We start from the raw sequence: 14,314 nt of genomic DNA, 5'->3' as shown, positions 1-14,314 counted from the left end.
TAGAACCAACTCCTACGCACATCTTTTAAAAATATGTTTCAGGAATTTCCCAATCAGAGGCATTCAGTTCTATGATGGGCCAATCAATGTGCAGAACTGCACCTTCCGGAAATTTGCTGCACTAGAAGGCCGACATACCAGTGCCCTGGCATTCCGCCTGAACAATGCCTGGCAAAGTTGCCCCAACAACAACGTCACCAATTTGTTCTTTGAAGATGTCCCGGTGAGTTTGTCTTCAGTGTAGATTGATGAATTGAAGGATTGTGCCAAGAACAAATCTTTGAGGCATAGTATGGTTCCAACAGAATTTGCAGAGGAAGTTTTGCATACAGTGGCCCCCCCAGTGCAGAATTTCCTCCCTGTACACTTGCAGTTGGTGCTGAACTGAGTTTGGATTTGGCTTCAAATAAGGATCTACAAGTTGGTTTGGGTTATATAAAGTTTAAAGTGTTTTTGTTGTTGTTGGCACCATAGTCCCCTTTTAGGGCTTTAACTTTTGTAGGTTTGTGTAATTTTAACTTTTGTATAGAAAGAGTATTGACACTTTTGAACTTTGCTATTGGAGAAGTCTCCTGAAAATACAAATAGCCAAGAAAATAAACAAATTGAGCAAATCAATCCAGAGATCTCACCCAAGGCACAAATGCCCAGGCTGAAAACCTGAAAATTACAGCTGGAGATAGGTCATCCTGGAGAAGGTCTACCTATGTGGTTGCTAAGAGCTGAAATTGACTTGATGGCACATTATCAATATATTAAACTGCTTTCTATTAAATGTCTGTCTAAATAAACAAATGATAAACATGTATTCCATTGTTAGAAGAACCATGAACACATACAAAGATCACCATGTGGGGAGCAAGTTGTGTTCCTCCTCAAAGAGATCCAAGCATTTACTAAGCAACATGTCTGTCTTCTTATATGTAGATTTCCTCTAGAGTCTTCTTTGGAGAACCAGGGCCTTGGTTCAATGGGTTGGACATGGATGGTGATAAAACATCAGTTTTCCATGATGTAGATGGCTCCGTGTCAGAATATCCTGGATCATACCTTATTAAGGAGGACAATTGGCTCATTAAGCATCGAGACTGTATTGATGTTCCAGACTGGAGAGGATCCATCTGTAGTGGACGCTATGCACAGGTAGTGGGGATGGTGGTTGTACAGATTGGAAGGCTGTTAATTCATAGTTCACTGTCAGACCTAGGACAGAGTGAACATTGAATTTATGGGCTGCCTGCAATCTAATATGAACCCAAAGATCTAACAGAATTAGTGGAATGAAGCTTTTTCCATAGGGCCCCATTCCTAGAGGTTAAAAAGCAGTAAACTCAATTATGGCCTTCTATGAGGCTTATTTCTTCTATATATTGATAGCTGAACAGGAAGCCAAATTCCATGCAACTTGAAAGATATTAAAAAAGAAAAAACAATGCCATTGCCCAGAAGGATAGGAATGGGTAGAAAGACCTAATGGAAGGCAGAAATTTGAAAACCACTGGGAATAAACAGTTGTGTTATATAGTTAAATATACAATGAAGGGTTTTGTCTCTTGTTCCTAAACAGGTGTACATCCAAGCATATAAATCATCCAATCTGAAGATGAAAATCATCAAAAATGACTTCTACACGCATCCCTTGTATTTAGAAGGCGCCTTAAGCAAAAGCACCCATTATCAACAGTATCAGCCCGTGATCACTCTGCAGAAAGGCTACACAATTCATTGGGACAAGACAGCTCCTGAGGAACTGGCTATTTGGCTCATTAATTTCAATAAGTGAGTGTGCGACCCCTAAAAAAACCTTTCTGAACTTTTAATGCCCATAGTTTGGGGAAACAAAAAGTGTTATATTGATTATCACACTCTTCTTGGCTCTGATATCATAATTCCAAGAATTTCATTATGGGTTTTACCATCTTTTCACCTAAACTTTCTAAGTTCTTGTAGAATAGAGCCAGAGCAGTCATAATTTAATTATTTAATACACAGAACGGGTCAAATGTATCCTTTGCTCATAGCCACTGATCTACCATCGGAGAACTGTTCCATATGGCTCTAATGGATCTTTAAATTGTTCTGGAACTAGTTCAGCTCCAGCATCTAAACATTTAGCCAGCATGGAAAGAATCACTTTTTTTTTAAAACTAAATATTTGACTTGGCTTGAGGCATGTTCCAGAAAAGTCATAGTCATGAGATTTGGAGTTGAGCATTTTGTTTTTAGTAATGCATTTTTTTCCTTTTCTTTATTTAGGAATGACTGGATCCAAGTTGGATTTTGTTATCCTAAAGGGACAACATTTTCCATTCTCTCAGATATTCACAATCGCCTTTTGAAGAAAACCTACAAAACTGGGGTGTTCTACCCAGCTCTTCAAATGGACAAGCTTGAATATCGATATCCTACCAAAGGCTATTACTATTGGGATGAAGACACAGGGTAAGGAAAGAACAAGAATGTCCAATATTCTCAAACTCTCATGGACTTGGGATGGAAAGATATATTTTTTGATTGGGTTTGAATGAATGCATGTCAGCATAAGTCATCCTTATAACTTGTCGATGTAATCATTCAAATCCTGCCCGTTGGCGTTCTTTTTCTCTTTGATGGGAATGTCCTCAACAAGAAAAAGAATACCATATGTGATCTTGCAACTTTGTCACAGAGCAGTCTTAACCACTTAGCTCCTTGGGACAATACATTAGTTGCATCTACCTTCATTTGTTTTTAAATGTTCATCGGAACATTAAGAGAATGAGAGAGAGAGAAACTTTTTCACTTTTCCAGAGTTCTTGTTTGCCATCTAAAGGAGAATGGGTACCCACACAAAAGGGAAGAGGGTTTGGTTTAAAATCCTAGAGGCCTGTCCCTTGCTGTCTCCTCTCCCGCAAAGAAAAGAATCAATCCTATCCCTTTGTGGATACAGTTAGGTTTCTGGCAGAAAGGAAAACGTCTGTACCTCTACTGGGCAAATAAATATACATATCTGTAAAAACTCTTCCTAAATCCCTGTGGAGTTTTATCTTTGCCACTGCCAGGAAGAGTTGTGTCCCATTCGGACTATGTCCCTTGTTCAACTATGGAAGGTCCCTGGTCATGGCTCCTCAACTCTTGCCTTTTTTTTTCTTTTGGTAGGTTGTTATTTCTCAAACTAAAAGCTCAGCATGAGAAGGAGCCATTTGCCTTCTGCTCCATCAGAGGCTGTGAACGGATCAGGATCAAAGCCAATATCCCTAAGAACGCTGATACCAGTGACTGTGAAGCACCAGCCTATCCAAAATATGCCGAGAAGCCATCAGTGGACGTGCCAATGCCCAAAAAATTGCCTAATTTACAAATGGTAGATTGCTTTACTGATTTACTGTTGTGATTTCCTTAGGGAAATATCTCTCCTAGACTTTCAAGGCATTGTTCTGGCTGTAGTGAAAGTTGCAGAATACGTTAAGCCTGAAGGCCTATGTTTGAGTCTTAGTGTTGGCTTCAATTGAGGACCTCTCTTCATGTGTTGGCAGGGACGTTTACTGACAGGGAATTCCATCTGACACAGTCTGTGTTCCCACAATATCCTTTAGCCATGGTTAATTTAATATTTGTTTGCTCAGTTAATAAAATTTTCCAGGTTTGGCCAAGCCATCGACTCAGGAACTAACCATGCAGGCTGAAATCATACAGTATAACTTACTAGGTTAAACTGTAGTTGGCCAGTTTGCAGTTCAGCATGTCATGTGAACACAGTTGTAGAGTTGAACCCCTGTCCTGGATCATCTAACCTAAGAGCACTTTTCTCTTGACTAGCTTTAGTTTGATAATGTTAATAACATTCCAGTCCATTATATCTACTTCCACATGGCTCAAAATTTCTGATTTTATATGAAGGAGGAAAGCAAAAAAAGTTTGTTGGAGTCTTCGGTGCGATGCCTTTAGAGTAGGACCATAAAAAGTGCAGATCTGATTCCAATATTAAGATTTTTTTTAGAAGTTCTTTGAGGATTAGATGTAAATGCCTTCATTTTCTTTCATTAAAAAAAATAGAGCAAGAAGGATCATTTTGTGGAACTGAAGATAGACAGCTACAAAACCAAATATTACCATCTCAAGGATGACTTTGCCTATATCTCAGTAAGTGTTTGCTCCCCATTTTTTAAAAATATTTATTTTATTAATTTGTCAATTTATTTTTATATAATTATGTTGCTCTTAGGTTCAGTTTAAAAATAAGGCCATATAAACCCACAGCGAAGCATCAAAGAAAAAAATTAGAATAAGCAGTAATTTGTTTCCGATTCTCCATCCTTGGAGGATGTTAAGAATTGGTTTTTTCTCTCATGTAGGTTGATGGCAAGTCATTCTATCTTTCTGAAGAGGGTATTCAAGTAGTAGTGATTGATGGGTATGATGGAAAAGTTGTTGATCGGATGCGTTTCAAAAACGCTATTCTACAAGGAATCCCAGCTCAGATCATCAATTATGTCAACAACATTCGAAACAAGTAAGTTACTTGGAAACAGAGGCCTTCAAGAAGGTTTCAGAAAGATACACTTTTGAAGTCATCTATTGAATACTCTGTCATAAAATAGTCATGGAAACTGACTCCTTGCTTCCCCTACATATCTCTATCTGCAGCCATTTATCTCTAGACAAAAGGTTGCTCTGGGGGCTGTCTCTTAAAATATTCTGGATGACACTGTGCTCTGGGACAAGATAAGTCAATAACTCAGTTACTACTGCAAGGTCACCATACTCCTAGCTTTGACCTACTGTACCAACCACTTGCTTTTTGGGAGGAACAATGAATCCAATTCTTTCTCCATCTTGCATTCTGTAAACAAGGATGGACAACCTTATTTGTAGAAGGCTCCATTTCCTCTAGGATAATTTATGGGGGAGTGCATGGTGGGCAGGGCAACCTATTCCTTCTGACACCCTCTTTCCTGCATGGGGGCTGCATATTGTCTACCCTGCTTAGCATATGTTCAGTGCAGTTCAGGAGGATTCTTTAAGGGTTATTCTGCAGACAGAGACTGCTGAGTGATTGCAGAAATGAAAGACATAAGCAGGGTTAAAAAACAAAAAAGAGGGCTGGAGTGTAGAACAGCATAAGCATTTTGTCTGGATTAATTACAGGAAGGTCTGAACATATATACTGAGTTACGAGTTTCTTTATTGTGGGGAAGGCTATATGAAACTCTTGGTATAGGGCCTGATATGCATCCACACAGAAAGCTATAGTTTGCATTAACCATAGTCAAAGTTACTATACCTGAGTTTATATATTATGTTAAGGCTAAAATCCCTAATTACTTTTTTTTGTTGTTCAGTCATGTCCAATTCTCGGGAACTGCCTGGACAAGTCCCTGCATTTTTCTTGACAAGGTTTTTCAGAAGTAGTTTGCCATTGCCTGATTCCTAGGGCTGAGAGAAAGTGACTGTCCCAAGGTCATCCAGTTCACCTTGTGCCTAAGGCAAGACTAGAACTCACAGTCTCCCGGTTTTTAGCCTGATGCCTTAACCACTGCACCAAGCTGGCTGTCTAATTACATATTACATTGCTAGATTTACATGCCATCATAGTTGATTCAAATTAAGCCAAACCACATTATGGGCTACCTGTCAGAGCCAGCCTCGTTCCGAATAAGACACGGACTCACTTAATAGGGATTAAGGATTTCCGGTTTATTGAAACGGTACTGACAGAGAGAAAAACGGGAATGGGGGTGCGGTGGTGAGGTGTCCTGTTTACACCCCTCTTGCGGGGTCCCATGCTTCTCCACCCTCCATTGTCCCCATTCCCCTTGATGGGTTTCTTGATGGCTGTGTGGGTGTTTTCCCGGTTGCTGTCCTTGTCCTCTTGGTTCAGGTGTGTCCTCCAGGGCACCAGGTGCGGGTTATCGCTGCTTATCTGAAGTCCTTCTATTCATCTGCATATGAGTCCATGGGTGTGGGTGCTTTGGGTGCTTGGTTTAAGCGTTGATTTGATTATCTGCTTCCTCTCTTTCTTAATGATCATGCTCCACGTCGTGAGGCTCTTTGTGCCTTGCAATGGGGTCATGACACTACCCCAGTTCTGAACCTTGACAACGGCAGAGATCATGTCATGCTTAGAGTTTTGAGCTGAAAACTCAGTGTTTTCTTGACTGAAGTCAATGTGGCATTTTGTTTCATTTGCTTTTTTGTGCAAGGTAATATATAGAAGAACTGGGAAAGGGTGTGCTATACTATTTTCTCATAATTCTAACTTTTCCAAAAATTGTACAAGACTGAACTCAATGTCATGAAAAGTCATTATTATTTTCCTGGGCTTATACTGTAGGCTGCTCCAACTGCAAACAAGTAGCGTATATCCCAGCCCTCATAATTTGGGTTATAAAAACAGCATGATAAAAAGAAAGTAAATAAGTGACATTATACAACCTGCATCCAGCACCAGAAATATTCACCAGTATAACCAACAATCAAAAGGACTTCCACAACCCAAATCACATATAAACCGCTCAGATTAAACATGCTTATTGAGCAAATTTTGTGTGATTGGGGAAAGAAAGATTCTGTTCAGTTCTATGGATTTCAGCACTGATGAGCATAGTACAGTTGTTCTGCTAGTAATTCAATCAAATGATGTATGTAATTTTTCTACTCTCTTCTAGTTCCATAGTGGTGATGACCTCTAAAGGAAGGTTAATTTCAAAAAGTCCATGGACTAAAGTCCTGGAGACACTTGGAGCAAAACCAGGCTTTAAATTGAAAGGTAATGTATTATTAATATTATAATATAATATAATAAATATAATATAATAAATATAATATAATATAATATAATATAATATAATATAATATAATATAATATAATATAATATAATATAATATAATATAATCTTTGCTACAGTTCTGTTACGTCTAACTGTTCTAGCATTATGAGTTTTGATGTCCCATGGCTGATCCTTTCTTCAGTTTTCAGATCAATCATGTCTTTTACTGCTCTACTTCTTTTCACATAGAAGGCTAGTAGAGAAAAGGCCATGGTAAAACTCTTAAGAACTGTCCATCTATTTTTTTTTTTACATGTGAAAATACTCCAAATGCCTGATTTCGCTAAACTATTGAAATGCTTAATGGAACTGGATTTAAAGAGCTGAAGCTTTGGGGAGGGGAGGGCCTGTGTAAACAAAGCTTTAATCTTCCCCTTTCTAGCCCAAAAACGTCAGTAATTTCTTTTGGTAGGATGCATATTGAGAGTCAGTTTGGTGTAGTGCAGGGTTTCTCCACCAGGATTCTGTGGCACCCTAGGGTTCCACGAGAGGTCATTCCCTGGAAGATCATGATTTATTTAAAAAAAACTATTTCAAATTTGGGCAACTTCACATTAAAGACATAAGTTTCATTCTTTACTTTTAGTTTAAGAACACTGTCCATGCCTGTATACAGGCCGACCCATGAAATAAATAGAATAATTTTGTAACTTCTGGCCTCTCTTGGAGCCTGAATGTGCAGGGATTCTCTGAGGCCCGAAAAATATTTCAAGGGTTCCTCCAGGGTCAAAAAGTTGAGAAAGGCTTGTGTAGTGGTTAGAGCACCAGGCTAGAAACCGGGGGATGGTGAGGGAGAAGCAGTTGCATCTTCTCAGGAAAAGACACTGCTACTTTAAGGTGTGGCCTTGTTGAAAATAGACTCTGAAAGTGCTGAAATGCAGTATCTGCAGAGTATTGGTTGGTTTTAAATGTTACCATGGATCATTGTCCTCATTTGCACACTATTATTTATTTATTTAAAGATAAAATGGCTTTTGTCGGCTACAAGGGCAGCTTCCAGCCATTCTGGGTCAAGCTGAATACAGACGATGATGCCGTAAGAATCTTTCAAGCTCTGCCCGTTCCTGTGGTCAAGAAAATGAAATTGTGAGGAAGCATTTCTTTCAAAACATCCTCCACAGAAAACAGATGAGGAATGATGGCTCTTCCAAGATGTAATATATTTTGTTGCTGTACATAAGAGAATACCTACTGTAAATAAGCCTTCACATTGAAAAACCAACATTCCTTCAGGGCTGCAACTAGCGGGGGGCAAGCGGGGCATGTGTGCTGGGGGGGCGCCAAAATGAGTGCTGGGGGGGTGCCAAAATGGGCACAGAATCCATGTTTGCCCCGGGTGACACAGACCCTAGTTGCGGGCCTGCATTCCTTGACCAAATGAGTCCAGTTTGTTTGATCTGTTTTATTAGTTAACAGATTCCCTGTCCTGCCCGCAGGTTCAGGGGAAAAGGGGGGGGGGAATGGTCTCATCTCATTTCTATGAAGCACCATGACCACCTCTTTGTCGATTCATGTGCCTTTGAGGTCCTGAATTATTGGACGTGCGGAAGATGCTTCTTTTCCAATTCAACCTTTTACTCTTTTTGAATGTTCAGATACAGACTCAGGAAATGGATTCCACTTTCAAGTGGTACTGCTGGCTATGTAAATAAAGTGTAAGCTAATGTCAATAAGAACATGAGACGGGCTAGCAAGAACTGCCAAATATCAGGGGTAGTCAGTATTGCTAGACTGGTCAATGGGCACTGCAGAGGATGAACAAGAGGAGGAAGTTTATAGACACAGTTTCTTGTCTCATTCAAATACTAGAATAGTGTGAAGCTTGTTAATTACATTAAGGCTATTACTGAGATGGTGGGACTCTTGCAAAGCAAGACAACAAAGATTCAATTACAGGAAGTAATAGCTTATGAAACAATTACTGTTGAACATAAAGGATATATTTGGCAAAAAAGGAATGCCTATTCTATCCTTTTTCTAGACCCAAAGCTGTTAATTCTTCTCTTGTACACATATTTAATAATTGAAACTATATTTAGCTATAGGCAAACATTGTTACATATACATTCCCCTGACCGCACTTCGGGATCAGAAAGCAAAATCTCAAAAGGCCATTGAGCAGGAATATTGTACAATAATGATAGTAAGTAAGGGCAGTTTCAACTGGGAATCTCCAGCGTGTGCCCTTCTGTAATTTAGAGTGACAGAAAGTTTAGGTTCCTGGCATAAAACTGACCATTCACATTCTGTGAAGCATCACTTTTCTAAGATTATATTACAGCAAGTTGTTTTCACTTCAGCCTACATTTAAAAGTCAGCTTTACATGATCTTTTGTTTTTGTGCATAAGTCAGTTCAAATCTTTTACCCGAAATAGCTGGTCCTTTTTCGGAACAAGATGTATAGCGTTTTGTATATTTTCTAAAAATTCCTGATGGGGGAAAAATATATTTATTTATTGCAAAGGCACTAAAAGGGTTATGGCAGAACAGAGCAAAGCTGTTACAGGGGGGGCGGGGGGTGCCAAAAAGACCTGGAAATGCTTTCTTTGCAGTTGAAATTTTTTAATGGCCACAAGTGTGGTGCACTGTCTCTTGGCAAAAGTTCTTTTTTTATTATGATAAACAAAACTCTTGTTTCCAAATGTTTTCACTTACAACCTAACATTGTGTTGTTTGGAATACACAGTTTATTGAAATAAAATTTCAGCGCAACTTGACAATTGCTTATCTCTGTTTGGTGACTTTATCATGCTAAACTACTAAGACATCTTTCATCCCATCATCTACTCCTATGGTGAAACATTTGTTTACCTTTTGTGTTTGAAAATGATCTCTGTATATGAAGCACCCTTTAAAAAGCTAGCTAAGATTTTTAAAAAATATCATGCCATAACAGAAGTATCAAGAGCATTGCTCACCATCTGGGTGAGGGGAAAGTTTAAAAAGCTGACTTTTGTGACCTCCTTCCAGGCAGTTGATGAAAATAATGAGGAATACAACCACAGTCTTTACCCTGCTCTATGTAAACTGTAGTTCTGTTCCCTGTTTACTCAGTTGTGACTCACTTCTGCACTCCAATTCCCAAACAGTTAAAATTCCCTTCAGTACTTTAAGCAATCTACATAAGCAAAAAAACCAGGCTTCCCAGTCTGCTGCTATAATGAAAAATCAGTTATTTTGGAAAACAAAGTGGCTTAAAAAGCTGCTGAGAAGCAGCTCATATTTCCGAGTGATTAAGTTCCATAAATTGAGTGGCTGGGTTTGCACCACATGCTTTGCCAGAACATGGTAGTATCCTGGTTTGTATTTCAGTATCTTATTGCAAGCCTAAACAACTGGGTTAACTCAGCGAACCTTGGTTCAGTCAACCATAGACTGACAAGTTGGCCCAGCACAAGCCAACAGAGCAATCTTCTCTCATATCTTTCTTATGCTTGACTGCCCTCTAGTGGTTTCCTTGGGACTGGCCTGGAAAACAAGATTTCTAAGCATTTGTCTCAGTGATCTAGAAGATAATTCTTGTCTCTTAAGAGTCTGCCAAAAACATGCAGAAATAAACAGCACATGGCCTCAGTTTACCCTATGCTCAATATAAGAAGCACATGTCTTTCAAAGATGCATGCAGTCTTAGGGCTCTAAGCCAAGTTCCAACTTCTCTTGCAAAAACAAAATTACCTTTCTCCTTTCACCAGAGTATCAACTGAACAGAGATTCAGGCTGTACTCCATCTGAACAGGTTAAAGCAGAATCTGGGCAGTAACACTGGATCTGTTCTTCTGAAATAGGTTGAGGCTTCCCGAGAAAAACACCAGCTTTTTATTCCTTTTGCTGCATATGAAAGCGGCCCATCCTTTGGAGATCTAAACAAGATAACCAGTTCTGTATTTTGGTTCTTGAGGCTTCTCCAAATGCTCATCCCTTTAAAAAAACAGATAATGGTGTAAATAATTGATATGTAGGTACCTAGCTAAAAGGGACGTGGTGGCGCTGCGGGTTAAACCGCTGAGCCGCTGAGCTTGCCGATCGGAAGGTTGGCGGTTCGAATCCGCTTGATGGGGTGAGCTCCCGTTGCTAGTCCCAGCTCCTGCCAACCTAGCAGTTCGAAAACATGCAAATGTGAGTAGATTAATAGGTACCGCTTCGGCAGGCAGGTAACGGCGTTCCGTGTAGTCATGCTGGCCACATGACCACGGAAGTGTCTACGGACAAATGCCGGCTCTTCGGCTTTGAAACAGAGATGAGCACCGCCCCCTAGAGTCGGACACGACTGGACTTAATGTCAAGGGAAACCTTTACCTAGGTACCTAGCTAACTTTATTTGGGCTCAGAAGCTAACCAGGTAATTAGGACTTGGATGGGAGCTCACAAATTTCAAGATCGTAAGGCCAGGCTCAGAAGCTGGAAAAAAATCCCAGAAGCCACTAGCAAAGAATGTTAGTTTTTCTCCAAGAGAACAACATGGATGTGTTGATGTCATCACCAGCCCAACTCCAAGGAGCCACAGCAGACCTTGACTGATTTCAGAAATGCTAAGCAGCATTGGACCAAGTTTGTAATGGATGGGAGACCACCATAAACCCCAGGGCTGAAGGCTAGACTGGGAAGTTGGAGAAAAAAAATCCTGAAAGAAGGCAATGGCAAATCTCTTCTGTACTGTTTGCAAGAAAACTACATGATTGGTTTCATGTAATCAAGGAAATTGAGTTGGATTTGATGACAGCTTTATCTTTACCTAACAACATAGTCATGGTCTCATTTTGGGGGGACATTATAAAACCAATCACCACTATGTTTAAAAGAGTTTACAAATAACAACATTCAGTAAAGCCTACTAAAAACACTTATTTAAAGCTACATTAATTTTAAAGTACAGGCAGTCCTCACTTACCAACTGCAATTGGGACCAGAAGTCCATTGCTAAGTGACGTGTCCATTAAGTGAAGCATCACATGATCACAGCAGACTTTATCATCAGTTCCAGCTGCAGTTGTGAAGATCACCCGTGGTCGTTAAGTGTGAGATCACATGACTGACTTATGACTTCCTGCCAGCTTCCCCATTGACTTGGTTGGAAGCCAGCTGTGAAGGTCGCAAATGGTGATCATGTGATCATGGGACATTGCAACTGTTGTAAATGCATGCCGGTTGCAAAGCACCCCAATCGTGATCATGTGACTGCAGGGATGCTGCAATGGCTGCAAGTTTGAGGACTGGTTGTAAGTCTCCTTTTTCAGGACCATCGTTAACTTTGAATGGTTACTGAACGAGCAGTTGGTAAGCGAGGTCTACCTGCACACTGTAGTACAGGCCGCCAAAAGAACAGAAGACAAAGTAACAGAGTCAACCAGACTTTAGCCTAAGGCTGGCAAACAGATATAGCTTAAGCTGGTACTGAAAATACCAGGAAAGTTTGGTGCTGACTATAATTAATAAAGCAAGAAAAAGAATTCCAGAACTTTTATGTGCAAAGCAGAGACCTGTATCGCAGGCACTTAGGAAATACGTAACAAAACATGGCACAATTTACCCTAGTTCTGATTATTTAAAGAAAATCAAACCAAATGGGGAGAATAGCTCCTGAGTAAGACCTGGAGAGCCACCTTTTTGCAATTTTAAACTCTTTAAGGATTGTTTTTATGAAGGTACAAATCTCCTTAGATGAGCTCTGTCCAAAAAAATAAGGTAGTTAGAAGCTACCCAAGCTGAACAAAACCAACATACAGCCAGTGTTTGAGCTCATAACTTCAACCTTGCCAGACAGCAGAGGTTATAAACATCTTAGTCATTGTTTGCATTAACAGAGGACAAAATGAATATGCATAAAACAGAAGGTTATGAATGACTCTTGGTAATGGCCACATATAGTGATCTCTGATACTGGAGGCCGTCTGTTTATCAGCTGATGTTCTTATGTATTCCACAGCATGGAAATAAATTGTAGCTAGAGCATACAGGTAGTCTTCATTTAGCAACCGCCTCATTTAACGACCAGTTACAATGGTGAAGAAATAACTACAACCTTCACAGGTCTGTAAAGCAAAGGAAAGCTGAAGAAAGATTATAAGCGGTCACGGTTTCACTTAGTGACCATTTAACTTAACCAAGTTGCCAGTCCCCATTATGGTCGCTAAACGAGGACTACCTGTCATGAGTAAGGATGGCGAGCAGGGGGCTCTCACCCAGACTGTCAAGCGCATGCGTAGCACTGAGGAACTGTTCAGCCATTCAAAGAGACACAGATCGGGACCGCCTTAACCTTTGGGGTTTATATGGCTGGGTTTTCCCACGCTTTCTCAGTTTGTTAGGATTCTTGTTAAGTACTGCTAATAAATATTAGAGACCAAGTCCTCGCCTCAGTGTGTTTCCTAGTAATCAGGACACTACCTGCACTTCCAATCATTGTACTTGTACTTCCAATTATATTCTTGTCCCCTTCAAATATGTTGGTGTCTCTCCACATCTCTCACCCCAACATAGGTTAAAGAATTGCAGGAGGGCCCATGACAGGACAACTGGAGCCCCTTAGCATAATTTGATTTAAATATTGTCTTTCAGCCAAAATTATGTACTTTTCCTATTTATCCTGATATTGTCAATTTAGTTTTGGATATTTGAATACTAATTTCCTTGTGCTGGTTAATGACCACAATAAAGACTAATGGAGAGGTGGAAGAATTTTAATTAAACGTTTGCACATCCATTTCAAAGGATCGTGGGCAGTCTGCCACTTGACAGCTCTTTGTATATTCATTACTCTGTTGAGGCTTCTGCTGCTGCTGCTATCTTGCAGATGGTTCTGCCATCACCCCATTTTTCCCTCTGTTACCCTGGTTGACTTTTACTGAAAATAAGGATTTGGAATCCGTTTCACAAAGTTCACAAGAATAGCCAACAATAAATCTATCAGTCACGTAAATAAGCCATCAGACATGTTTCTAAGCTGCCTTTGCTCTTGGCTGACATGCAAAAAGCACTGATGATGCAGAAGACCTGCCTGCACTGCATACTTAGGACCAGTATGTGGCACAGATGAAATCTTTAAGAAGCATCATTTCATCCACAGGAGAAACCCTTTAACCTGCTTGGAGCAAAAATGCACCTACTTGTTCTTGCAAGTCCCAGTGAAGCTGAACGCAAGAAAAACCCTTTCAAAACAAATCAAGAGGAAAAAAAATGGGAGGAGGAAGCAGATAAATTTAACATCAAGGATAAACAATAAATTGCCCATTCACTTAACCACCCCAATCTCCATCCAAAGTTCAAAGCAGGAAAGCTTTTCTAGAACAACCTTCATATGTAAAATGTCAATTTGTTAAAACAGGCCTAGCTTCTGGAAAAGATTTGCACATTACATTAGCCAGGTCTTCAAAACAAGCACATTCCCTTTGTTATTACTTGGCACATAAACAGCACCACCATGTGGGCAGTCTGAACTGACATCAGATACCACAGTAAGACAGAGAGGGATGGATGGATAACACACATGGGATTCCAAAGAGCAATC

At 40.0% G+C, this 14,314-nt stretch overlaps 1 protein-coding gene across 1 annotated transcript in view; it reads left to right on the top strand.

Moving 5' to 3' along the window:
• CEMIP (cell migration inducing hyaluronidase 1) overlaps positions 1-8,033 on the top strand; it is a 62,616-nt gene extending 54,583 nt beyond the window's left edge. The window contains exons 20-28 of the mRNA XM_063314194.1: positions 43-223; positions 928-1,143; positions 1,568-1,779; positions 2,257-2,442; positions 3,139-3,343; positions 4,036-4,122; positions 4,335-4,492; positions 6,648-6,748; positions 7,772-8,033. Of these exons, the coding sequence (XP_063170264.1) occupies positions 43-223; positions 928-1,143; positions 1,568-1,779; positions 2,257-2,442; positions 3,139-3,343; positions 4,036-4,122; positions 4,335-4,492; positions 6,648-6,748; positions 7,772-7,899 (1,474 nt within the window). The 3' untranslated portion in view covers positions 7,900-8,033. The remainder of the gene's footprint in view (positions 1-42; positions 224-927; positions 1,144-1,567; positions 1,780-2,256; positions 2,443-3,138; positions 3,344-4,035; positions 4,123-4,334; positions 4,493-6,647; positions 6,749-7,771) is intronic.
• Positions 8,034-14,314: the final 6,281 nt, after the last annotated feature.

This window comes from Candoia aspera, chromosome 13 (genome assembly GCF_035149785.1).
Source record: "Candoia aspera isolate rCanAsp1 chromosome 13, rCanAsp1.hap2, whole genome shotgun sequence".
NCBI classification, from domain to species: Eukaryota; Metazoa; Chordata; class Lepidosauria; order Squamata; family Boidae; genus Candoia; species Candoia aspera.
This window is presented reverse-complemented; position numbering and strand designations above follow the sequence as displayed.